This window comes from Lethenteron reissneri, chromosome 25, assembly GCF_015708825.2.
Source record: "Lethenteron reissneri isolate LAM-NWPU_2019-01 chromosome 25, ASM1570882v1, whole genome shotgun sequence".
NCBI classification, from domain to species: domain Eukaryota; kingdom Metazoa; phylum Chordata; class Hyperoartia; order Petromyzontiformes; family Petromyzontidae; genus Lethenteron; species Lethenteron reissneri.
Window position 1 is genome coordinate 7348660 of NC_083803.1, and position 27494 is coordinate 7376153.

Sequence of the window (27494 nt, forward strand, 5' to 3'; positions counted from 1 at the left end):
GTCTCTATCCGAGCCGACAGGTGTACTCTCATATTCAATTAAAACAACGGCACAGAGCAATGACAAACACACGAGGGATGATTTTTGGTTTTGTTTTTCTAAGCCAACTAATGATATTAAACATGAATGATTTGTTACAGCGCGTTCCATTTAATCTAAAAAAATGTACACGACACCCCCAGTGGCAGCTGTCCCTGTGCAGCACAATAAGGGCGAATGCGTAATCCAAATTAAGTAGTTTAAAAAGGGCTTATTACTTCGAATGATAATTTCGGATGCGTTTCCGTGGCCTGCGTAAAATCGCATTGTTGAAACAAATTATTGCTTTATATAACCCCCCGTTATGGAATTTATTATGAGTTCCCACAGTGTGTCGTGAGTAAAAATAGTCTGCCATCTATATATGGTCTGAAACTTGTGCTCGAGAGCCGAGGGGTAATTACGAGAGTTTGCGATTTGGGCAAGCGGCGCATTGCAGCCTCTGCGCTCAATTCTTGGGTTGGGACGAATCCTGAATTGTACATCTGCACCATGCAGGGCTGGCGTGCGAGATGATGTGAGTGAGATGAGTGTGCGTATGTATGGGTTTGCCTATTAGATGGCCTAAGATGGGAGTGTACGTGTTGGCGTGTGTTTAAATATATATGATCTCGTGTATTGGCCGCTGTATTGACTGGTTCATTGGTAGGTGTATGTGCAGATGCATGACCTGACGCGAGGAACTGGTCGTGTGGAATGGTGTATGTGCTGCCCTGTCTGATTGCATGTGATGAATGGTGGCATACGCAGGTGCGTGGACTGCTGGTGCATGGGATGGCGGGCGGGTTGTATGAGCTGGCGTGTGGGCCGACCCCGCGTCCCACTGTGTTGTGAGTGGCGTGACCGGATTACGGGCAACTCCCAAACGGTCAGCGGCGAGCCTCTGGGCCGACCCCCGGCCCCCCGAACCTCGGCGCTGCGTGCGGCGGGGGTGTCTGCAGGGATCCCGCCCCCAGAGCGCATAAATAACGCGCCGCGCCCGGGCCAACGCTCGCGGCCACGCACCCCAGCTCTTCCGACCCGCGGGGGCCTCACCATGACAGAGAAGGAGGGCACGCGCGCCACCGCCCCGGAGCCTCTGCCGCAGCATGGCAAGCCGCGCGGCCACGAGAGCGGGACCGGCAAAGCCACCCGCACAACGAAGGGGGGCAGCTCGACCCCTGCACTGACCCCTGCCCCGACGGTGTCCGTCCCGCCGTGCGCCGTGGTGGTCCCACCCAGCGGCCCGAACGCCGCGCTCGCGGTGCACGGCCCGGTGGCTCCCCGCCGCTCCACGGGGTTCGCCATCCAGGAGATCCTGGGGCTGAACCGGGAGCCCCCGCGTCCTGCTGTGGACCCGGCCATGCTCCAATTGGCCGCCGCGCGTTCCGTGCTGCACGCCGGCGGCGGCATGGGCGGCATGGGCGGCGGCATGCACGGCTTCGTGGGTCACGCCGCCTTCTCGGCCTTTTACGCGCCTCCCGCGGCCTTCCTGGAGGCCCTGCACAGCGCGGGGGACGCGAGGGCGGCGGGACACGGGGGGGTCATGGGCCCGCACCTGGCCGCACTCGCGTGCAGAGCAGCGCCGCACCTCGACAGCCACCACGAGTACAGCTCGGGTGAGGGCTGCGTCGGCGTTCACGCGCGGGCGACTGCGGATGGAGGGGGTCGTGGTGGTGGTATGGGGTGTCGTGTTGTGTGCGTTGTGTTGGGGAGCGGTGGTGTAGCGGTTAGCGCGCTGCGCTATGAACCCGGCCACCCGGGTTCGATTCCCGCACACGGCCAACACCAGTGACGATTATCTGAACCGGTCCTGGGCCTCCCCTAGGTCGACTCAGCCTCAAATGAGTACCTGGTGCAGGTGTGTAAACATCGCCACTAGGGAGACAAATGCGGTCGAGCGTGGTGCTGGCCACCCACCCCCTCGTGTACCGTCCTGGCCTTCATAGATGCTCGCTAACAGCACTTGCCCCTACAGTCTGTTAAGGCGAAACGGGGGATCTTTGTTGTTGTGTTGCAATAGCTACGATGCGGCGGCGTGTGTTCTGGTTGTGTTCTGGTTGTGTGCGCGTGTTGTTCGACGTGACGGCACGTTGTCCGACGTTTCGATCCACGCGCTGGGTGTTGCTTCCAGAAAGTTCTCGGAACTGAGGAAGCTGCTTGCACGTGGAGCGCGCGCTCGGACCTTGAGCGAATGGTTTCGGAACGGCTGAACAGACGTTTCGGGCCATTGTCCTTGTTAAGAAGAGGTGTGTGCTGAGTTTGCTGTTGTTAGTTGTGCGTATTCACCACTGCCAACACGGAATCACGGTCTACTATCGTGAACTAGCTTTTAGGCTATAGCAACAACAAAATCGGCATGATGTCCGACGTTTCGCTTCACGTGCTGGGAGCTTTTTCAGTTCCAGTACGTGGAGCGAAATGTCGGACATCATTTCCGAATAACGCGCGGTGCGACCCGAAGACGCGTCGGAGAGCAGCCGTTTGATGTCTGCTGGCGCGAACAGCTCGCGGAATCGTGGGCTTGGTTAGTTGCGTTTCAGACGCAAAGGCGGCTGGATTTTGTTGGAAGGTAAAGTTCTAATTCTATGGGTCTTTCGGTGAAGTCACGTAGATAGGTTAAAAAAAAAGTAAAAATAACAACAAAAAAGACCCGTAGAATATGAATTACTGCAGTCACGAAAGCTTTAAGTTAAGAGGTAAACTTCAATTTCGATTTAAAGCTTTCGTGACTGCAGGGATTCATATTCTTTGTTCTTTGGGTAAAGTCACGTAGAAGGGAAATAATAAAATAATAAAAATAAAACAATCAAATTCTCACGACGTTTCGATTGCAACACAAGCAATCATCATCAGGTGTGAAAACCACAGCCACTGTTTTAAAATGTTCTTGCTGTGGTGTTCACACCTGATGATGATTGCTTGTGTTGCAATCGAAACGTCGTGAGAGTTGTATTTTTTATTTTAATTTTTATTACTTTATTATTTCCCTTCTACGTGACTTTACCGAAAGAACCAATAAGAGGTAAACTTCAAGCTGACAGTTTTGTCATTGCTCTCAGAATCGTTGCCCCTGCATTGGCTATTGATAATACAGTTTCTCATTGTGTATAATTGTTTGTGTTTGAGCAATGATGTGATGACGGCGCTTTTGGAGTGGCAGATTTGTGCCAAAAACGTGCCGACGCGCGTGAGCAAAAGAAATAAAATTGACTTGACTTGGGATAAAGTTGCCACGTGCCGGACATTGCGTTGGTTCTTGTCCGAATGCGGCTCGATCAAAACATGTAACTGACGCAGACGTTGTTGTTTAACAACTTATAGTCGAAACGTAACTGTTACAATCACTCATTCCGTCGCTTTTGATAATTGACACGCGGGGTGGAAGCGGTGGTGCAGCTATCAGCGAAGTGTGCGTTTCACGTCGCGCGCCCAGTTCGATTCGCGGCCACGGCCACGGCAAACGTCCGAACCGTCCTTCATACAGCAGTGTAGCACGTAGACTTTCCCGAGCAATATCACCCATTACACAGAGTAAATATATAAACGTGTCGTTAAACCCGCCACCACACGACGCAGCCAATTAGTAAGGTTTGTCATGCACAGAACACACATTTATATATTTACGCGAGCTCACCCAGAAACCCCCCCCCCCCTGTATTATGGATACAGCAGCGTATTCAGAAGCGCTGTAAATCAGTATTACTTTGAGTACGCACGTACCTGCTTACAGACAAAACACCCCGCGACATTCTGCACAATAGCTAACAGCACGAATAATGGACACTCAACCACATCAAATACTTTAGCGAAAGCAATGATTATTCTCAAAATTAAGCATATAACCTCATAGACAGTGAACGTAAATTAACAATGAATTGTTATTATAAACGTTCAACTGCGCTGGATATACGCATCTTAACATTGTCCGATGGTGTGCGAATTTTCCGATGTGGATGTTTTTCTTTACTCTTTGGTTCGTTCGGTAAAGTCACGTAGGTATAAAATAAAAGCAGGATCTGCTTGATCTGCTTTCCCACCTGATGACGGACGCTTGTGTTGCGCCCGAAAACGTCGTGATTTATTTTATTTGATACCTACGTGACTTTACCGAAAGAACCAAAGAGTATGGATTCCTGCAGTCACGAAAGCTTCAAATCGAGATGTGTTTCTTGTTGTTAGCGTTCGCTCGCGCGAGTGACGTTTCTCTCGGATGTCATTGTCATTTACTGATTGATCAATTCCTTCTCAGATTCTGAAGACATCTCGTCGGGAGACAGGTGCGCATTGAATGTCTCCAACGGCTGCCAGTCGAAAAAGCGGAAGAAGCGACGGCACAGGTGAGAGAGTGCGAGTTGGGGGGGCGGGGGGGGGGGGCTCCGGGCCACAGGGAAGAGTGGGAGGTCTGACACAGGGCGGCACATGCCTCTTGTTCCCAACATTCATCTCCAGCCATGATCAATCCACTGCTGGATGAAGGCCTCCCCACATCATTCACGGTTCCGTGATGCACCAAATCCACCCGGCACCAACACTCCAGCTGATCTCTTGGGTACATTGAGACTCCAGCACACGGTATACACCGTATGTACAGCCCTTTGTCAATCCACTGCTAGACGAGTCTACTTCTCTGGCCTCTCCGTGTGCTGTGAAGAAGGGTCATTTCCCGAAACGTCGCTTATTACAATACACGTTTTCTTCTTAAAGCCACAGTGTTGAGGTTTTTTTTTTAATGTCATCATCACTCCTATAAATGGAGGAGTCGTAATGCCGAGTCAGTCAATAGGGGTGTTGCACCACACTCCACCACGCTGCCCAGTGCGGTTTGGTGAAGGTCCCAGGAGCGGTTCGGCCGTGAATCGCTCGCCACTGATGAGAGCCGTGGTCGGGCTATGGCACTCAGGACACGGGGCTCATAGCGCAGTGAGCCACGCCACCGATTCCAGCAGACAGTTGATAAACTATCCTGCACACATGAGCTTCCGCTCTACATCTACCCTATTAAATATATATGGCTACCTTTCAGCATGCCTGTCAACCAATACGGTTTAGCCCGTATTCTTGTACAGGGAAATTGAGTTTTAATGTCCAGACGACGTACAGTCGTTTCGATAAGTGCAAAGCATTTATTTTGTCTGTTTTGTCTGTGTTTCTCCCTTGTGATGGGACTTTGTAGGATGAACATTGAGATTTATAACGGCACGGGGTGACCAATAAGGTCTGAATTGGTCTGTAATAAGTTAGGGCACTGATAAGGGGTTGACAGGTTTGTTTAATCAGCTTAGTGGCCGTCGAGAATCATATTAACAAGCAGCGTTATGTTTAAACACGCAAACTCTGGGCCGGGTTTGCCCATTTATTGCTCATCAGCAGAGCCCCTGGCAATAGCTTATCCAGGTTTCCCTCGCTTTATGCGGGGTTGGTTTGTACGATTCTTATTTATTTCTACAAAAAATTCGCTCTATGCAGGTTGAATTCACTCACATGCGGCTATGCGGTCGGACGTGGGACAACATTGCGTGTGTGTGCGTATTGTGTGTGTGTACTGTGTATAGTGTGTATGTATACTGTGTGTGTAGTGTGTGTGTGTAGTGTGTGTGTATTGTGTGTGTATTGTGTGTAGTGTGTGTGTAGTGTGTGTGTGTACTGTGTGTAGTGTGTGTGCGTACTGTGTGTAGTGTGTGTGTATTGTGTGTGTGTAGTGTGTGTGCTGTGTGTGTGCTGTGTGTGTATTGTGTGTGTGAAGTGTGTGTGTACTGTGCGTGCTGTGTGTGTGCTGTGTGTCTACTGTGTGTGCTGTGTATGTGCTGTGTGTATACCGTGTGCGCTACTCGACAGGCAGGCGTCTCGTGCAGTTTCGCTTTGCGCGCCCATTGTTTTTTGAAGAACGCATCTACTACCGCACAAAGCGAGGGAAACCCGTGCTGACTGTACATGTAATATCATCGCATATAGACGAACATATAAAGTGTTTACATCACGGATAACACGTATCACATTGTTGTTGAAATGATTTAGGTATTTAAAAATATTATTTAAAACATTACAGCGCTATGATGTTGAACCGAAGAGAAACACACATCAGGATAACAATAACAATGTGTTATGAATGTAATGATGTAGTTGCCCTTCTGTCAACGCACCGCTGGATGAAGACCGCTTAACGCTGTATCGCTCATGAGGGTCGTTTGACCATACTTCGCTGGGGCGGTCAGTGCGGGGCTGGTGGTGAAGGGAGTGTGTGCTCAAGGGACAAGGACCGCTTCCGATGTCACTCAACACACGTTCATAATATTACTGTTATCGCTGTGAGAACATTATCACGAATGAAAATAAACTGCTTTCCCAACTTTGTTGAACGTTCGATGATATATGATGCGCAACGTCTCTGTTGCAAGTGATGACCAAATTATACGTGTGTATATAGAACAGAAAAGGTGTGCGTGCCCGTGAGTAGTTTTAAAATAAATGATAGATAGCTCAACGAAGTGGCTCGTCACGTGGAAATTCATAGCAAACCAAACACTCCAAACGCATGTTTCTTAATGAGAAGGGGGAAAACCGTAGGACGCGACTCCGGGGAGAACATGCAAACTCCATATCTATACAGGCATCAGGGTCGGGATCGAACGCACGAACTCCAGTAGAACAGGCGAGGAAGATAACATCTCGTCACCGCGGCCGCCCCTATTTCGCGTAACCAGCAATGAGCAACGCAGCATCGTACCCCGACCGCGTGCACCCGCAGCGGGCACGTGGCGAAGTGCGAAAAGACGCGCACGGATGCAATCGTCAAAATATCCACATGCAGGAACCTCCTGGAAGACGTGTGTTGAGACTCGGCGAGCCTTGATGAAATCTTGACTTAAAGCTTTCGTGACTTCAGGAATTCATATTATTGAACCTATCTACGTGACTTTACCGAAAGACCCAAGAATATCTTGATGATATCGTTCAATTCGGCGTCGTGAGAGTGAAAATTATAACTAACTATGAAATGAAAGTTGAACAGAGCAAGCGAACGACGTTTTATGTCCAAGGCCCACAGTCAACCTTCGCTGAGTGGGAGGTCGCTCATTCTCTTCTGCTGCCCCCATCGTCTGGAAGTCTCTTCCCCCAGCCACCTGTGCTGTCAACTGTCTGCCTCTGTTCAAGTGCAGGCTCAATACTTTCCTTGTTTTGCCCGTGCCGATGACCGACTGATACTCTGTGTCATATAAATGTTGCACATCGCTTCTGCACAGCATCATGAGACGCGGTCGCAATCAGACGCTGTACGAATCCGCATTTTTTAAATATTGTTTGCTATGCTCTTACGCGGCTATAATAGCTCTGACATCGCTTGCACTTGTTAAAAAAAATGCGACGGCTACCTTAACGATTATCGATGCACAACTCATAACACAGCAACGGTTGCGCATGGTTATCCGGATTAAAAAAAATAATTTCACTTCGTTACAATCATCGAATTCTTCCAGTCTAAATCGAGATTCTGACTATTTGCAGGACAATCTTCACGTCGTACCAGCTGGAGGAGCTGGAGAAGGCCTTCAACGAGGCACACTATCCGGACGTGTACGCCAGGGAGATGCTGGCCATGAAAACCGAGCTGCCCGAAGACCGCATCCAGGTTCAACATTCTACTCTTGCACATGAGATGGCAGAAACACGATCAGGAGCTTCAATGTCGAGGTCCGCTCGGCACGACGAGAGGGCTTCAGCAGAGAGAGAGAGAGTTCGTGTAGTTTTGCTACTCCCCCTGCTCCGTTAAAGGAGTGCAGACCACAGTCGTTTTCCTAAACGGGGCCATAGTTTGGGTTGCATGGCCACAGTCGTGATGAGCAGAGAGGCGATGTTGTGGGGCGATCCGTGAGGGGTGATTCACGCGCTCGCGTTGCGGAGTCACCGGTTGCGGTGCGAAATGACCCGGGCGCCCGCCTCGTCCTTCTGCTGTCAAGCTGAGTACTTAGTTTGGAGGGGAGTTGTTTTGAAAACTCTGTGTTGTTTGTTGTTATTCTATATATTAATATATTATTCTCAGTTTCGAGTTGATTTTGTTTAACAAGATGAGAACTCAGGAGACCAGGATGACGTCTCGCGTGCAAACGTTACTTTGGTCACGGAAAATGGCTAAACAGTACAGCAATTAAGTACAGCAATCAGAACAAAGAGAAATGTCAAAACAAATGCGACAAAAACACTACATCACGTCAGGTATAAAAATATCACAAACGTAGATCAGTGTTAAATGAAAACTAAATATGAAATGCCCTGCAACACAAAATCGGTTCGGGCAGATTATAGTACCTCCATACTAATCATGGCACAGATGACAAAATTATATGTTTGATTGTGATAATAATTACATTAAAAAATCCCCATTAGATTATTTAGTGCAATATTCTGTAATGTCTGCACAGAATTACCTGATATATTCATATTTTATCTGATAAATGAAATATACATTTAAATCGAACAAAATGACTCACTAGTGCAATTGACCTTGGCACGTGACATATTTATGCATGCAAAGACACTTAGTCTCTCCACTGCTGGACGAAGTCTTCTCCACGCCTTGCTGATCTTGAGGGTTGTTTGACCATACTTCACTACTTTGGTCAGTGTGGGTTACCGAAGGCAGTGGTGTGGTCAGCACCACGTCCTGCCGTCTTATTCTCCCCAGTGTTGATATTTCATACCCACCGAACTAGTTACTCCGTTCGGGCTGAGTAGACCCAGTCGAGGCTCAGAACTGGTTCAGATAACAGTCGCTACTGATGTCATCCGTGGCTGGGAATCTAATGCGGGGCGCTGGGTTGGCAGCCCAGTGTGCTAACCACTGTTCCACCGCTCCAACACGTCACGTTTACAGTTTAGTCTTGTACGTCATACTTTATCACAGAGGGAGGGCATTTAAAATGCACCCTTGAACACGTTAAAATAAGAAAAATACCAATACCAGTAAGAGTCACATGTTAAGCAAAGTCTTAACTTCACGCACAAAGGGCAAGGAATTGGATGAGATCAGGCACGCTGAGCGGCAGATACACTTAATGAACCTGCGTTGTGCCACATTAAATCCGCCTTATTATTGTCTCAAGTGCTTAGGAGAAGGAGCGACTCAACAGTGATACCGACAACACGATTACGACGACGGTGAATCCGCCCCTCAGTGCAAGAGACAATTCCAGCTAAAGTACATTGCTCGGGCTCGTTTTTTGTTGTTTTGTTATATCGGGTTACTACTGTGGGTCTACAAAGCATACAAAATAATACACGCCGTCTGCTTCACATTGGACGTTTAAGGACGATCCTGCAACGTCGTTCACAACAAGTAGGCCATTCATAATATAGGTTTTTTTTGGGTGAGATCGCATAAATATAAATGTCTCGTTAAACTCGCCACCACCATCCGACATAGCCAATTAGTAAGGGTTGTCACGTAAACGAAACATGCCAATTCGTTACTCGTTCAGCACACCGGTGTGTCGGAGAGTAAACCCACAACATTTGTAATTCGAGTACGACGTTTCCCCGGTAATTACAACCAGCCTCACCAGGCGACAGCCAACACACCGGTGTGCTGAACACGTATCGAATTGGCCGGTTTAACGACACATTTCTATTTACGCGATCTCACCCAAAAAACACTCTTATGGATATTGGTCGCGAAAGCCTCCTCCTCCTCCTTCTACTACGACGTGTTAAAGTAGGCTACTGTGTGCTGTCGTCATGGTCCAAAGTAGAAAAAATGCTTACCCGGAAACTAGTCAGTTCCAATCTACATTGGAAACATCGCCCACTTGCCGTGCAAACTTGGCAGGACCCTCGTGAAAAGGAGTCGTGGGACTCACCGGGACTTGCCGGGGAAACAAGCGTAATACGCCAATACCCCGGTTTACATTAGGGGATGCGTTCCTGAACGGTGCGACGACGAATATGGAAACGACTTCAATCAAAGCGATTTACAGCGTAGGTGGAGAGGAAGGCTGAAGCGACGGATACGAGAGAAGACGGACGATGCTGTCAGGGACATATTTGCAAAACGACGTAAATCGGGGTATGACTGTAATCATTTAATCGGGAGTTCTGGAGTGGGGCGATGCTGCGCATTGCGCCGTGAAGCTGACGACTTGAGTTCCAATGGCTAAAGAATAACCCCCCCCTCCTCCTCCTTTCACCAACCCGCACTGAACTGCGGGGTAAAGTAAACTCAAACAAACTTCCACGACCGACACGATGTGTGGGATGCTTTCATCCAGCAGTGTTGTAAACCAAACTAAATAGAACATTTTCTTAGTTTTTATCGGTAAAGTCATGTCAAATAAAATTAATAAAAGTAAAATAAAAAATAAAATAAAAATCACGACGTTTCGGAGGCAAACACAAGCTTCCGTTTTCAGGTGGAACCGTCACAGCACGAGCGATTTATTTTATTATTTATTTTACTTTAATTAATTTAAATTTAAATTTTTTTACCTACGTGACTTTACCGAAAAAAACCTAAGAATATGAATCCTTGCAGTCACGAAAGCTTCAAATTTTAAATTGAAAATTTAGCAAAAGATATATTTTTAAACATGTAGATTTGGATCTGAATCTCTAAGGCAGCTTGCACAGCAGACCCGAGTTGATATACCATATCACTCGAATCTGATTTGCTGTATAATCTCTGCAAATTACACAGCGAATCATAGCGGGGAAGAAGCTATGGCGATGTTTGGGGGGCGTGATGACATCGTGAACATGCGTTTCTCTCTCGGTTCCCCAAGGAGCTACCCTTGAATTACTTTGCGTGTGGTGGTGATGGGGTGGGGGGTTTACATATACACCGCTGTCCATTATGGGGGGTGGGGGTACAGCAACCCACAGATAATCGCCGCTGTATCAATGCTGCGGGTTGCCCACACGCACTTGACCCAGCCACCCACCGTGACTCGCCACGACGTGACCGTGATTTCGGCGCGTGACATAATCAAAGGGGACGTCATTCACGTGTTGCTGCCCCGGCTCCCCCATTGACAGGCCGTGTCTCATTGACCAGGCAGAGCGAGGAAACTCGGAAGCAGGAGCAAGGAGGTGGAGGAGATGGAGGGGGGGGGAGCCTTAGCAGATCGACAGATGGTTGGATGAGCCTCGCGTTCACGTAAAAACGCGAGTTGCGGGATGTACAAGCGTTCACCTAGACTCGACTTAAATCAGCTCATTATATGTAATAGTGGCAACAGCCAATGTTGGACCTGAAGAAGAATGACGCCACTATAGGCGTGTATTGTTTTCTCTCTTAAGCCTAAACTAAACAAATTAAAACATTCACAACTTGCGCAAGAATTATGTCACATTGCTATACGAAGCGTGCTCTGGCTCCTGTTGTGTTTTGCTGCTGAAGACATCGTTTTTACACGTGCATGCGTTATCAACAGGGAACCGCTTAATGGAACATATTCGTTTTTTTACTCGTACCTAATACTTTTCATATAAAATGTTTAAATCTATTTTGTATTTTTTCTGACATTACTCTGGCAGTATGATGTGTATGAATATGAATGACGTAAAGTGTTTTTTTAGGAAAACATCGTCAATATTAAAAACAAAGTCACGCTATTTTGAAAGGTTAGCCATACATACAGATGATGCAATATTGATGCACACTTTAATAGGGGCAACTTTACATTACGATACAATTAAATGCAATCTTTGCCTCGAGTTTCCTGTTTGGTAGCTGCTTGGATTCCTCTCTCCTCTAGCAATACCTCTGTCGATTGTGACTGCGGGTCGTTGCCATCGAAACTATCTGGGCAACTGGCTAAACGGAAGTTTCCGAGCAACGAATAAACGTTGAATTGATGTTTGGAAAACGTAAAATAGATAGCGACACCGAAGAGGTCAGAGTAACGAATACAGAAGACTGACACGGTTCATTAAAAATTGTTCCAACTGTTAGATTTGTGCTCGTATGATTACAGTATTTAAAATACTATTTAAATCCTAGAGGATATATACATCAACTTACAGTATTTTAATGGAATTTTATTACGTAAAAAAAGCAGATTACTTTTCGTGCTCCGACCATAGGATTGTAAGAAGGGTATGAAATTGACAGCAGTCCCTTATCTCATGTTGTTCAGCAACTGGCTCTCTACTAGTTATTATTGCAAAATACCTATGCAGCGTATGTGAAGTGTGTATATATTAGAAGCCACATTTTAATCGTATATTTTCCATCGTTTTAAGATTCGGATTCAGTTTATAGACTTAAACTGTCCTGCAATGCGGCTCCAACTTCCCATGTCCTTGCAATTCCCAGATCCCTCTTCGCCCAGCACAGCCTCGTAACCCAGCCTCTTCCATCCCCGAATGCCCCTTTTCACTCGGGTGGGACGTAGGCAGTGGCACAGCTGTCTAATGTGCAGGCGGTGCAACTGCACCAGTGCCCACACGGCCTGAGTTCCGGGCTACGAAGAGGCTGGAGTGGGGGAAAAGGAAATAGCCAGGGGCCCCATTTAGTTCCTTGCAACACGTCCCATGTCCTGTTTCTTCCTCGCAATGCCTGACTTGACGAATTCCCTCCCATCGTTTCTCTTCCCAAGTTGTTCCAACCTCGTTCAAGTCAAGAAGCGCATTCACCATCGCCGATTACGATGTTAATATTTCTGTTTGCTGCTGGCTGCTTCACATTTTGGACCTTTGGCACGCTGCTTTTTTAGGGTGAATTAGATTAGGGTGAATCACTGGTCAAAGATCAAAGATCCCCCGTATAGCCTTAACAGACTGTAGGGGCAAGTGCGGTTAGCGAGCACCTATGAAGGCCGGAACGGTACACGAGGGGGTGGGTGGCCAGCGCCACGCCCGACCGCCTTTGTCTCCCCAGTGGCAATGTTTACACACTGCACCAGGTACTCATTTGAGGCTGAGTCAACCTAGGGGAGGCCCAGGACCGGTTCAGATAATCGTCACTGGTGTTTGCCGTGAGCGGGAATCGAACCCGGCTCGCCAGGTTCGTAGTGCAGCGCGCTAACCGCTCCACCACCGCTCCACCCTTGGTCACCCCCTGACTCACGCACTGCGCGGTGTCTGTGCACATGTGCATGCGTGGTCGGTTGCTGTGCTCAGGTGTGGTTCCAGAACAGGAGAGCCAAGTGGCGCAAGCGTGAGAAGTGCTGGGGCCGCAGCAGCGTGATGGCCGAGTACGGCTTGTACGGAGCCATGGTGAGACATTCCATCCCGTTGCCCGAGTCCATCTTGCGCTCGGCCAAGGAGGGGGGAGCGGTCGATTCCTGCGCGCCGTGGCTTCTGGGTGAGCACCACCACCACATTCAGCTGCCGGCAGCTGCTCACAATCACAAAGTCAACAACGCACGCGGCCATAACACTGCCCCAAAGAGGAAAGAAAATCCGAGAGGTGACGATTTACACATTCCTGCGGAGGGAGCTGGTAGGAACGTTGGGTTGCTCGGTCAATGGCCAGGGTCAACGGCGGCGTGGTGTATTCCGCAAATATGGCCGACTGTGAGGGCGGGCACAAGCTGGCGTGAATAGGTTAAACGTTGAGTTTTATAAGGGCAGCCTCTCCCCACCCAGCCCCACCCCTCCCACCCCCCACCCAGCCCCTCCCCACCTTCCCCTCCCCACCCAGCCCCTCCCCACCTTCCCCTCTCCACCCAGCCCCACCCCTCCCACTCCCCACCCAGCCCTCCCCACACAGCCCCTCCCCACCCAGTCCCTCCCCACCCAGCCTCTCCCCACCCTCCCCTCTCCACCCAGCCCCACCCCTCCCATTTTTGGATTCACGACGGACGGACGGGCGCAATAATCCCCTGTGGGCTGGTGGAACCAGGTGGTTCCTACCAGTACAATGGCCTTACTTAGTGGCACAGAAATGTAGAGGCCGTAGAGATTGAGTGAATATTAATTTGAGGCTGCACTTTACACGTACCCTCTTGTAAATAGCCCCGCAACCAACAATTGCCACCACTAAAGCGTTGCCGGCGAACTCTGAACCATACACTCACGACTCAGGCTCGGCTGTAAGGGGCCGTCCATAAATGACGTCACGCACCTAAGGGGGGTGGGTCAGATTTTCGTGACGATGTGTGAAGAGGGGGGGGGGGGGGTGAGAAATGTGACGTCACATCAAAATGCGCAACTTTAAATAAATATACAATTGTTATAACAACACTCATTGTTATAATACCACTCCTACAACATCAGAGTGCAGCGCCACATTAAATACGCACTACAATAACAATAGTTTAAGCGATTTGAAGCATGTTTTATTCAAAATGGAAATATGCTTTTGGGGAGGGGGGAGGGCAGAGCTTTGTGACGTCATATTTGAGGGGGGGGGGTCTGACTTTTTGTGACGCCGTGTGACGAGAAGGGAGGGGGGGGTCAAAAATCGTCCAAAACCGCGTGACGTCATTTATGGACGGCCCCAAAGATCACGCACGCATCTCGCAACGTCGCGCAGGCATGCACAAGAAGTCCGTGGAGAGCTGCAAGCACGGGCAGCAGCAGCAGCGGACAGACGTCGGCTTCAAGGGCCGCGAGGTCGGCGTCCGTGACCCGGACAGCTCGGCGTCACCCCGTGACGGCGACCCAGCGGCGGCTTACAAGGCACGGCCAGGGTCCCCGCACGGCACCCCGCAGCGTCCCGTCGGTCACGGTACCCCGGGACCCAGAGCCACCGTGCAGCACTCGTCGGGAGGAAGCGCCAGGGACGGCAGGACCGGGGTACGGACTCCCTCTTAAGGCGAATCTTGCGGGGCCGCTCTGCTGATGGGAGCTGTTCCCTGCGGGGTGGATGATGATGATGATGGTGGTGGTGGCGGAACTTGTGAGTGGCACGAATGGGGAAGAGGGCTTTGTCACACGCGGCCACAGTTGAGCTGCGGCGAGCAGCCAGCGTAAACCCTTTTATCTTTGTTGACCCACAGCATCGGCCGTGTTGTTCCGCTGTTTGTTCGGTCAAATCGAGTTAACTTATGAGAAGTTGTCATATTTATTCGTGTGCTAGAAATTGAAGAGGCGACAGTTAAGGCATACTTTATTGTTCCAGTCAAGGTTGCCCCGTTGTAATTGGCGGGTGTGCAGGGAGTGTTCTGAGCGCCAGCATGCGGTGAATGGCCGTATTTTGTCATTTGCCGCGAGCAGTGCTACGTGATGTTCAAGTTTATTTTGTTTAAGCAGGTGACAACTCAATAAGAGGCGAGAAAAGTCTAATTTTCAAGAGTGACCTTGAATCTTAATGAAGGATGCGAATGCAAATGCAGGTGATGCCAAAGAGGCAGCGGTAGCCGTTTAACAATGATTCAAATGTGTGAAAGACGCGGGGCTTAATTTCTTACTATTTTCTGGGTCGCTGATAGATTTAAGGAGGTGGCACCGTGACGCCCATAGCGAGAGATATACTTGATGTGGTGTGTCGGGCATATACATATTTTATGAGTCGCTGACCCAGACAGACCCACCTGAAATGAAGTCCCGAAGAGATTAATTATTTTACAGAATTCTGTACAGGGGTTAATGTTCCAAGGGCTAAACATGAACAAACTGCAGCTGTGACAGTCATATGCGAGGAGCACATTTCTTAACTAAACGAGGCGTGAATAGTCACACGGCATCTAGTTCAACGTTACCCAAGAGCATAAGCCAAGTATGAATATTATGGTAGAAAAAAATACACACATTGCAAAACTGTGCTAAGGTCATCAAACCCACACTTGCATCGAGTAATACCTGCAACTCATTTCAGAGCTGTTCCACAAGCACATATTGTATGTTGTAAATACTTATTGTTTTATCATTATCGATTAAATATAACTTTGGTTATGTTCACAGTTTTTAATAATTTTAATTTAGCACCGTGTAAATAAGAAGCAGTGTTTGCTTTAGTTATGTTTGTAATCTCAGCATTACATTATCTCTCCCTTACATGGACAATTATACGAATAGCGAGCACTAACATTGTACATTATGTAAATATTTTACACAAATAGTGGAAATAAAGCCATACACATTTTGGCGATAAGAATTCTGAAATCTTTACAAACATGGGGGCACCTTTGTAAAGGCCTCATATTACACGAGTGGAGGCCCTTCCACAAGCAGTGGTGTGAGCGAGCAATTGCAGGGCTGCACCTTTACCGTAGCAGAAATTTCAGAAAGTAAAACAAATTGTGCTCAGTCAAGATGCCATACTCCTGTTGAAGTGAGGGCGCTGAACCAGGTTGAGGTCATCATCGACAATTTGAGACGAGTTAATCACTTGAACAAACTATTTCATGAGAACAAAGTTTCTCGGGTGTGGGCAAAACTAATATTTCTGGAATTCAGTGAAATCTCTTTACGAGAACTCAGTATTTTCCTACTTTGTAATGGTAACAATTTAATCGGAAATTACAGGATGACAGAAAACTTAAGACGTGACCTGGCAGTTATTACAATTCTCAACTCCACTGACTAAAGTAATCAGTATCTTTCGATTGCCCTGGTTTGACTAACACACTGAGAATTGCATTGCTCTACATAAACCATTTCAGCACGATTGGTAAATCCAATACATTGGCTTGACTCTGCATAATAACTCACCAACGATTAAATCAGACGACCCTAAAGATAACCACTACACTTTTATTTCTCCGTTTGTACATCCTTTAAAGTTATTTATCGTGATAGCCCATAGCATTATGTGTTTGTAAAACTGACATGAACGTGTTGATATGTTTCCAAGGCGAGTTTTAACAATCCACCCTCTGTTGTTATTTAGTAACTTCACGCTGTATTTGGGTCACACGTACGAAAAACAAGTTTTAGTGCAAAACATCCAATAAAATGCGACTTAAAAAAATTCAAATGACTTTATTGGAACTCATTTTTTCAGCACAAAGTACTTTGAAATCACCAAGTACCTTGTTAATAAAATTGTCTTTCTGTAGATTTGTAAAAAAAACATTGTGCAATTACTTTCAAATCACAGAACTTTCACAACATATTAGTAAAAAAAAATACGTGGAAAATATACCAGATTTTAACTTGTTGGTAGGAGTATACTGGATTACTGAAACCACAAACCGATCAAGATATATTTTAATGAACGTGACTGAGAAGCTGTGAGACACGTTCCAACTTTGAAAGTTTCAAACATAAAATCTGACTTTGCACTTCGAATCACTATGAAAAGACGAAGAAAAAGATCTACCTCGAATAACCTGAACAGACTTTTGGGCAAGTGGTGTTAGTGAGCACCTATGAAGATGGGCATGGCACACGAGTGGGTTGGGTGGCCAGCAACACGCCCAGCTGATGTTGTCTCCCGAGTGGCGATTGTTTATGCACCGTAACAGGTACTCAGTTCAGATAATTGGCACTGGTATTGGCCACGAGTGGAAATTGAACTTGGGTCGCCAGTTTTCGTAGCACAGCGCGCTAACCGCTACACTATTGCTACACAGACACATAAGCCCCATCACAGAATGTCCCTCTGATACAGCGGTGAGACACAGCGATGAGGTACACCAGCACACTTAAATGTGTTCACAGTATAACACAATAGTTTTCATCCCAGCCAGACATACCGCAAGTCAAACATAAAACAATGCATACAGCTAATAATACGCGTAAAATAAAATTTCCAGGCAGGAAAAGGTGGATCACTACTCCCATTACGCCTTGTATGTCACATCACCACACTGCACCTTTAGATTTCTTAAAATCACTGTTGCGTGAGTTATTATTGCTCCTATTTGTTTCAAGTCTGCACTCATCTTCATGCCTGATGATGTTCTCAACATATACAGAGTTAGATTTGGTGTAAAGCCATGCACAGGTGCTGTTCATTGACTGAATAGAGACAAAATATGTTCTGTTCTGACCTTTAGATAGTGTAATGTTACAAGGTATGAAAAGATAGCAGGATACACTTCTGGATACAGCAGCACCTGATGGCATATCCAGTTGTAAACATGACACCCATGCAGCAAGATTATCAATGCAACATAGACCGAAGAATGCTGCCCAGAAACAGTGGGCATATTTATTTAAAAGAGGCAGTCACTCATAGGCAGATCAAAAAAGGATGGTGTTGAGCCTGGATTGACAGGGATTCCACAGCACGGATGGCAGGAGGAAGGCAGTTCGAGACTAAGGGGGGCAGAGAAGAATGGGTGATCTCCCACTGAGTGAAGGTTGACTGGGGGCTTCGATAGGAAACATCGGTTGCTGGAACATGGAGAGGAGAAGAGTGAGATGAGAGGGAAGAGGAGGGCAGGAGCAAGTCCAAGGTGGACTTTGAAGACTGCGATCTTAAATCGATCAGCATGGAATGGGAGCCAACAGAGCGATTGGGAGTATTCGGTCAATGGGGTTTCATTTACGGGTTTGAGTGATGAGATTGGCAGCTGCGTTTTGGATAATCTGGATCTTGGAGGAGAGGGATTTTGTGAAGCCGTAGAGGAGACAGTGGCAATGCTCGAGTTGGGATGTGAAGATTTAATGGACGAGGGTCTCATCATTGGACGGCAATAGAAACATGGCTCATAGCACCACATTTGTTACCCATGTATCACATGGTCTATTATGCAAGTGTGGCTACTGAGTGAGAGACAAACTAGGTGACAAGCATAACAATACAACCAGTTCACAGCTGTTACAGCACCAAAGTCCAAACACTTGCAACAAAATACAATACTACAAGCATACAAACTTTAAAGAAATATAGTACTGTATCAATCGCACAAATGTATTCACAGGCTACACAAGCAACACTCGTATAATCAAACACACGGTGATGTATGCCCACCGGCGGTACGCACCCAAACATCACTCGCTCATCTATAAAATCTTTAGTATTGCAAGTGCATTTTAGAACTTCTGGAAAATAAATACACTTTTCCAGCAGACTTCCATGTAAAAAATGTCAAGTTACATTTGATTACATATACTGAATATTTAACCAAAAATGTGCACTCACTCAACATTAACAATGTAACAAAATGAATTGTTGTACTGTTCTATTTACACAAAATGTTGCTTTTGTGTTTAGTTTGTTGTCCTTCCCTGCACCTCCGATTAGCTCGGTTGGCTATGTACAGTGCACACGAAGTTCAACATACATACATACATATGACACATATGTCTTCAATGCAAACAATAGTTTTTTCTCTCTCTTAAAAACAAGGCAATTTTGATTCGTAAATACAAGTCCATTAGTCTTGATCAGCAATCATACTGACATACACACAACATGTAAATCTTCAATGTACGCGATTGTTTTTTTTCTCTCTCTCTCTTAAAAACAAGGCAAATTTGATCCGTAAACATGAGTCCATTGGTCTCGGTCAGCAATTAACTGACCGCACAACATCCAGCAGGAGACTGCCATCACCTGGGGTCATGGAACAGAGTCTGCAATTCCCACCGTCCCTTGCCGTACAACTTCAACATGGAGTCGTGGAACTGTGCAAGAAAGAGAGAGAGGGGGTCGACATTCCGATAATTTTCAATTTGCAACAATAACAACAAAACTTTATCACAACAACAATAACGCAACACGCTTTGAGTGAGCCTTTCAAAAGATGAAGGACAGAAGGGAGAGGCTGCGATGAGGTATACTTCTCAAGAAGCTACAATGGTGAGGTGGTCAAGGTGGCTGAGAAGTTGAAGAGCACCGAGCCAGCGAAGCTGAGACCAGAGGTCGCAAACGGGTTTTGATTCCTTACCCGTACTCGGCCGGGTACGGGTACCCGTTCCCTACCCGTACCCGTACCCTACCCGAAATGAGTGACAAACGGTTACTCACCAGTGACTCACGGCCTACCCGTACTCGTACCCGTACCCGGCCGCACCAGGGTCGCAAACGGCTACCTGTACCCGTACCCGGCCGGGTACGGGTAGCCGGGTATCAGGTAGGGTACAGGTATCGGGTACCCGGTTGCGACCTCTGGCTGAGACCCTGGGTTCACATTTGGGCAGTCGGTATGGAAGCTGACAGGTAGCAGTCAGGGCATAACATATTTGCGTATTTTAACATTGTCCTTTTTCCCCTGGTTTGTGTCTCCGAGTTTTTGGGCAACCCTTTGACCAACTGGGCCATTTTCTATTAGGGCAAGTCCCCAACAACAACACAGCTGTATACCACAGCTTGGTTCATATTGGATCATCACCACAATAGTCGCAGTACCCTCTGTTACAAAGACAGACAAACTTATTGCATGAACGCTTTGATCCTAAGTTGCAAAGCATTAATAAAGTAGACGCAGCGGCAAGACACCTGGTGTATCGGCCGTATAATTTGCCTGTGGGTGATGATGCGATGCTTTTTCCTCTAGTGGAGGGCCCTGTGGTAATTGGCCCACCTCCCTCCTCAGCTTCCCTCCCCGGCTGTAGTCCCTGGCTGCCCTCTCCGACTGCTCTCCCCCCCGACACTCACCTTCTCCAGGCTGCTGCGGTGGCCCACACTAAGCACCGTCATGCCCAGCTGCTTGCACATGCGGTACATGTCTCCCTCCACGTCCTCCGTCAGCGCACTCGTCGCCTCGTCCAGGACTTGTGTTTGGGGGATTTAGCATCGGAGGTGGAGGATACGACACAAGGCAATATAAAACCAGGAGAGGGTCATTTAGAGATAATTCTGAACCAACAACTCTAGTGTCTCAAAGCTCAAACAAGTTTTGGGCTTGTGCTAATCTCCTCTGATAACTCTGAGAGCCAGTGGTAGGAATCCCACACCACGATTCCACATTTACAAATGATGAGTATGAAGGTATAGCAACATTTTACAGTGCAATGTTAAGTTCTGACATCCCAGTCAACAGCTTTGGCAGTTGCAGTGAATTACAAATATGTTTACGGATAATGAGCAGAGTGGAGAACCGTTTACCAGATGACATTCCAGATCTCCTTATAGGACTCATGGTCAGCCATGACATATCTATTACAGGATAGCATAGCAAAATAGGAATTAAAGTATTTTCTCCTTACATTAGTAAATGGTTGCCATTTTGTTGTAGGGCTAAGTAATTCTGAATTTGATGAGGAAGGCACTCTGTACAATAAACAGCTTTCATACCTGCATAGGTTGGCTGATGGTAGAAGAGCCTTGCGAAAGTCAGTCTCTGCATCTCTCCAGGAGAAAGGGCATCGGACCTGTTCAGTGAATACACACCGAATCAAACTACCACCAAGAAAAATAAATGACAATGGAACATACAATCGAGAGATGAATTAACTACCCTTTTTGCCATATTCCATAATTTCATCACAACATCATCTAAGATAACAGCGGTGCCATTTGCTACCATTGTCGCATAAAGCCAAAAGGGCCTCACAGAATGTTGTCAGATGATTAAAGTGAATACAGTAATGTTATTCTATTTATTTATCCAGGAAAGCCTCAGCGAGCCTCAAGACTTATGTTTTCAGGAGTGTCCTGAATCTGGACGTTTGGTGAAATCCGTGTTCAAGAGTGTTTTGTGAGCGGGAGAAAAATAGACAACCCAGAAAAAAAATCCACAAGTGCAAGAGGACAACGTTCATGCACATGTAGAGTCATTGTCAATCCAGTGATGGATGAAGGCCTCCCCATACCCCACCATTCTGGTCAGTGTGGGTTGGTGAAGGCACAAAAGTAAGAGCATAGGAGCACAGTGCAACAATGGCTCTTGCTGCGCTCTCTTGCGCTGCCCACTGCACAGAGAGGGGATACTACTCAAACATGAACACAGATGGGCCCCAGAAGTCATTTGCTGTACTGTCATCGCCTGGACATCTCTTATCCCAGTCGGTTGGGAAGTTTCACAAATTGTAATTATCCACCACTCCAGGGGTTCAAGGCTCTGGATTAAACATTGGCTCCACCACACTCGAACAAAAAAACACGATTGTCGTTTAACCACCCAGCACATGAAGAAGAGTTACAAGACAAGAGCTAGCAGGGTCATGTATATCGCATTGCCATCTGATTCGCAGTGCTGGAGAGAATCAAGAACTCCACGAGCCACACACTCACCAGCTCCAGTCCACTTCTTGGTCAAGGCCACCAGTCCTATCCAGGAGGGTCGACTACAGAGCGCACACAAAACAACAATAACGTGTGGCATGTGTAATTCAAATGGGCAATATCACATCTGCGTACCGCAGCACAATAGGGGGCTTTGTCTACTTTGGTAACAGTAATTTACACAAGAGTAATCGCCTTGCCACTGGGAGGTTTGTAGATTGTGTGATGACAAAGCCCTTCACCAGCTGGTGTGTTACACAATAACTATTGCGCAGCTGTAACAGATCTACTTTGCCCCATTGCGCACACAGTATTCTCCACTAGTGGGCCAGGCAGTGTTAATTAATAAGAGGTTTTTTGGCTTAGATTGCGTAAATATATGTCGTTAAAACCCACCACCACCCGACACAGCCAACTAGTAAGGGTTATCACGTTAACAGAACATGCCAATTCGTCACTAGTACAGCACACCGGTGTGTTGGAGAGCCAAGCCACAACATTTACAATCTGAGTACGACGTTTCGCCAGTAATTACAACTAGCTTCATCAGGCGACAGTGTTCATTAAACTGCACCCTTGTAAGCGAAAATGTAAGCCCTGCACCCAGGGTTAGGGTCCGTGTATTGCAAAAGGTGCGGGGGTACGTCTCACCATCCCGACGCAGTCCAGAAAGTGTAAAATCCTCTTGTCATCAAAATCTTCTGGCAGACCGGACATGAAGGTTAATTCAAGGTGGTCTTAAACACACGTGATCAGAGTGACTGTCTGCTCAAATGGGCATTGAGCCCGTGCTTAAGCTCATGTTTACAGCCCTGAGCCAGTGGAGGAAAGCCGCATCCCTATGGCGGGGATTGACTTCTCCAATCAAGTGATACTTATTTTTATCGACCCCAGAGAGATGATGGGTTGAGTCAATCTGCAAGTAGGATTTAATTTGCAACCGTCTGATTGTGAGCTGCTTGCACAATTCTCTGAGCCACCTGGCTGCATTAAAACACAAAATAAGATGACAACCAGACATATCCCTTTTCATTAGGAATGTACATACACAGGAGCTTATTAAAAGTACGTGAAGGGAAATTACAACACCTGCATAACATGATCACAATTAAAACTCCGCATTTGTGTAAGTAATAGTATTAAAAGCCAATAAATGCATGGGTCACTGTGAGGTTGTGCAATGTCTAAATGTAGTGGTGAGATCATCAACAATATCTGTAGGCCTCATATAAGTAACCATAACAATTCTATCTCTCGTAAAAAAAAGCCTGCTTACCAGTAACAGGGTACATCTCCTTCAATGGGTAAATGACCTACAGCAGAGAGAACATCGTGTATTAAGCAAGCTGGTTCAAAAGGGTACAACATACAAAGAGGACCGAGGATTAATAGTGCTTGGATGATGGGTGACCACTGTGGATAAAACAGGTGTTTGTAGGCCACTGCGGAGCCTACATTGCCAGCAGAGGGCAGTGCAGGTAAACTCCATTGTTGTAATTCCCAATTTATATATTGGTCAGATCACGTAAGTAAAACGTGTGTCGTAAAGCCCTCCACTCGACGCAGCCGATTAATAACCCAACACTCGGTAAATACATTTCCACGTAAACAGTCTCCAACTCTTATTCACTCTGTCTCTCTGGCCTCTGTATTTATGTGCTATGAAGAAAGACTCATTGCCCGAAATGTCACCTATTACACGTTTTCCCTTTTATGGCATCCAGTGCTACTTATAAATGTGTTGACCACTGACCAATGCAGTGTCACCAAACATTTTTTTCAAGAGAGAGAGAGAAATGGGGGCGAGTGACTGCAAAGCAATGGACCTGCTCACGGAGGGTCCCATCAGTGAAGTAAGGCTTCTGCGGCAAGAAGAGAATTCCCCGTGGCCCAAAGCAGGTCCTCATGTGGACAGAGCCTGCGCGACATCGTGCTCACATTGAACACATCAGTGGTTACGCACAAGATGCTGTAGAATATAAAGCACCGGAGCTTCCCTCCTGAGATGAGCACCATGGCACACAAGTGACCCACAGCTTTTACAGGACAAGAATCTTTTCCTAAATCCTGGCATAGCTAAACAAAAATCAATTAATATCAACGGCAAGCAAATGGTACATATTAGCAATAAAACGACATATACTATACACGTTACTCCATTTTAAAACTCAACTTTGTTTAAGGTAATATGGCCAACTACAAGACACGATTGTTTGGCTAAACAAAACGTCAGAAATGATTCACCTCCATTTCAATTTGATTTATTGTCACAATTCAGGATCTCCATTCAATTTAATAATTTGCTACTGTAATACATGTAGAAAACCTATACTAGATACAAGGTGTCTATGACCCTGCAGATTGTTCATGAACCAATTGCATCATAACCACCATTACCAGCCAAGATCTTAGTTTCGCACTCACCAACCAACTGCATACTACGTAACAGTATTCTTACACTTGAGATTCAATGTATGTATTGCGAGAGTAATAACCAGTCCCTCCAGAAAAACGCGGAGTTTTTTGGTGATTGTTGCGGGCAAAAATCGTTGATTATGCGGCACGTTTTCTTAAAAAATGCGATGGAATATGCGGGATATTTATGCAATTTTATGCGATTAAATTGCGGGAACTTGCCAAAATTGCGGGAACTTGCAAAAATTGCGGTTTGATGAAAAAGAGAAAAAAAAGTGTTTCCCCCAACACCTTATTCACTAGGCTACTACTTTAATGTAAAGAGTAATTTCTTATTACTTCCTATGATAAGCAAGCATACTACATCACAGAAAGTGCTGGGAATATTTAAGTTCTCATCTTGTTTTATTTCAGACCTTAACAAACAGATGGCTCAAACTTACAAAACATTGAGTCGAACAAGTTCTGTAGCTTTACAAAATGAATATGCTACAACTTCTGTAAAAATGAATAAATAAAATATTAAAAAATTAAATGTGTGCTTCCTGTTTTACAGAGGTAGCTATACAAAACAGACATCTTCTGTTAAAATAAGTGTTTTCAGTGCACAGTAACGTAAGCAATACAGTAACAGTACAGTCTTACAGTAATGTAAATTTACATACTACTAACAAAAAGTGCAATCTTACAACTGTAATGAGTGACGTCACTTCATAACGTTCCCATGGCAACAGGGGAAATGGCTGCGCTTGTGTGAAGTAAACGCAACATTTTTCAACTTTCTGCTAAGATATATGTGACTTTTTGCAACGGAAATGCGGGGATTATGAAATCATGCAAGCCCGCATATTTTGCGCGCGGAAATCTGCAATTTATGCGGCAAAAGTGCGGCGTATTTGAAAAAACGCGCCCCCCGCATGAATATGCGGACTTTGGCTGATTTTGCGTGGAATCTTGCGATCGCATAATCGCGTTTTTCTGGAGGGACTGAATAACAGATTTCAATCATGATTTAAAGCTTTCGTGACTGCAGGGATTTATCTTCTTGGTTTTTTCGGTAAAGTCACGTAGAAGGGAAAAAATAAAATAATAAAAATAAAATACAATTCTCACGACGTTTCGGCCACAACGTAAGCAGCCGTCATCAGGTGAAGAACAGGTCTGTCGGAAAGACAGCATCTGAAATGACGCTGTCTTTCCGACAGACAGTGAAGAACAGGTCTATCGGAAAGACAGCATCTGAAATGACGCTGTCTTTCCGACAGACAGTGAAGAACAGGTCTGTTGGAAAGACAGCGTCTGAAATGACGCTGTCTTTCCGACAGACCTGTTCTTCACCTGAGGACGGCTGCTTGCGTTGTGGCCGAAACGTCGTGAGAATTGTATTTTATTATGTTTTATTTTCATTATTTTATTATTTCCCTTCTATGTGACTTTACCAGAAAGAACCAAGAAGAAGAGATTTCAATCAACCGATGCGAAACAGCTACGGTTGGGGAGCAGACACTGTCGCCGTCCGCCATGCTCGCCTTTTAGGGTAGGCCATAGGCCGTTGAGCACACGCAGGAGAGTGGTTTTCCCCGTGCCCGTGTTTCCCACCACCAGGATGTTCTGGCCCCAGGCGAGCTGGAGAGACAGGTCCCGCACGAGAGCTTCGGTGCTAGAGGGAGTGCTGTAGGACACGCGGTCTAGCACAAAGGCGTCCTTCGCCACCTCGTCCCACGGTTCAATGACGCTGCAAAGACAAAGATCCCCCATATAGCCTGAACAGACTGTTGGGGCAAGTACTGTTAGCGAGCACCTATGAAGGCTGGTATAGCACACGGTGGGGGGGGGGGGAGGCGGTGGCCAACACCATGCCTGCAGGATACTCATTTAAGGCTGAGTCGACCTAGAGGAGGCCTAGGATTGGTTCAAATATGTTTCACTGTTATTGATCATGAGTGGGAATTGAACTGCGGCTACCGGGTTTGTAGCACAGTGCACTAACCACTGTGCTAATGCACCACATATTGATGACTGCACGCACACACATACACGTGGATGTGTAGTTGAACAGTAAATGGATACACTGCATATTGTTTCAAATGTTATATTATGCACGTGAAAACACCCATTTTTCCAAATACACTTCCAATGTTGTAGTTACCAGGTACTTCATGGTACGTGTAACATATTGAAACTGTGATCCTATTGCGTATGTTCATGATGCGTAAAATTTCACTTTTATACTTGTAAACACATTGCTATGATTGGTAGTATTTGAAAACTGTAAAGAATACAACATTTCACCTCCCAACCCTTTGTGCGTTTAAAAAAAAATATTCTACCAACCCTTTAAAACTTCCATAATATGCACTTACATTCAGGATATGTACCAAGGTGTAACCTCGGGCAAAATGTCATTGTCAGAAGTGTACCGTGCGTTGGAAAATGTGAAAAGAAAATTTACCAAAACAATTGGATATCATGGCAATAAAATGCACAAGTGGTTTATTTCAACGCCGCATTAAATATCGTGGGCATTTTGGGCAGGGGATAGAATCTACATGCAGCTCACACGACTCTGTGTGCTAGCCTTCCCCCTGCAGCTAGCGATACACCTCGGCACGTCGATTAGTGGCAACCGAGATACCTCAGCTTAGTGACGCTTGCCAGGGACCTTGCCTCCATCCCCTCCGTGTTGCATCTCTCACACTGACAGCTGCACGCAGGCACACACACACACCACACACAGGGAAGTCAATCTGATCGCCAAGTCGGACAAGGACCTATTAGAGATCACAAAATATCTTGAATAATAATATCACAGGCATGAGTGACAACTAAAGTTATCACCATTATTTTTATGATGCCTCTTCGGTGATCGGTCTTTTGTTACCGTGGCACCCAAGCTATGCAATGCTTTGCCATTTTAAATCAGGCAATCAGAGTCGGTAGATATATTTAAGTCTGCTTTGAAAACCCATCTCTTTAAACTGGCCTTCCCTCTTTAGTTTGGTCGGTTGCCCTGGCTCTGTTTTTGTTTCCTGCTTTTCATGCATTGTGCATTGGGATCCTAGGA

At 46.4% G+C, this 27494-nt stretch overlaps 2 protein-coding genes across 4 annotated transcripts in view; one reads left to right on the forward strand and one right to left on the reverse strand.

Annotated features, from left to right (window-relative positions):
- The first annotated feature begins 1045 nt into the window (after nucleotides 1–1045).
- Nucleotides 1046–16873, forward strand: VSX2 (visual system homeobox 2). The gene is made up of 5 exons (XM_061559143.1): nucleotides 1046–1637; nucleotides 4271–4358; nucleotides 7525–7648; nucleotides 13132–13315; nucleotides 14489–16873. The coding sequence occupies exons 1-5, from the start codon at nucleotides 1076–1078 to the stop codon at nucleotides 14767–14769; spliced, it is 1239 nt and encodes a 412-aa protein (XP_061415127.1). The 5' UTR covers nucleotides 1046–1075; the 3' UTR covers nucleotides 14770–16873.
- A 177-nt stretch (nucleotides 16874–17050) lies between these two features.
- Nucleotides 17051–27494, reverse strand: part of ABCD4 (ATP binding cassette subfamily D member 4) — a 30815-nt gene continuing 20371 nt past the window's right edge. For 2 of the 3 annotated variants that reach the window (XM_061559139.1, XM_061559141.1), the window contains 9 exons: nucleotides 27066–27134; nucleotides 25960–26165; nucleotides 23842–23933; nucleotides 23292–23328; nucleotides 22667–22716; nucleotides 22025–22077; nucleotides 21086–21162; nucleotides 20447–20562; nucleotides 17051–19473 (listed from right to left, as the gene is read on the reverse strand). In XM_061559139.1, coding sequence (XP_061415123.1) covers nucleotides 19399–19473; nucleotides 20447–20562; nucleotides 21086–21162; nucleotides 22025–22077; nucleotides 22667–22716; nucleotides 23292–23328; nucleotides 23842–23933; nucleotides 25960–26165; nucleotides 27066–27134 — 775 coding nt within the window. In that variant the 3' untranslated portion in view covers nucleotides 17051–19398. The remainder of the gene's footprint in view (nucleotides 19474–20446; nucleotides 20563–21085; nucleotides 21163–22024; nucleotides 22078–22666; nucleotides 22717–23291; nucleotides 23329–23841; nucleotides 23934–25959; nucleotides 26166–27065; nucleotides 27135–27494) is intronic. The other variant, XM_061559140.1, reaches the window with a different exon arrangement.

What these genes read in the sequence shown, in the direction of transcription:
- VSX2 (XM_061559143.1), top strand. Translation starts at nt 1,076, where the DNA reads ATGACAGAGAAGGAGGGCACGCGCGCCACCGCCCCGGAGCCTCTGCCG. An exon ending in CGGAAGAAGCGACGGCACAG is followed by an intron (nt 4,359 to 7,524) that starts GTGAGAGAGTGC and finishes GACTATTTGCAG; the next exon opens with GACAATCTTCACGTCGTACC. An exon ending in CTGCGCGCCGTGGCTTCTGG is followed by an intron (nt 13,316 to 14,488) that starts GTGAGCACCACC and finishes AACGTCGCGCAG; the next exon opens with GCATGCACAAGAAGTCCGTG.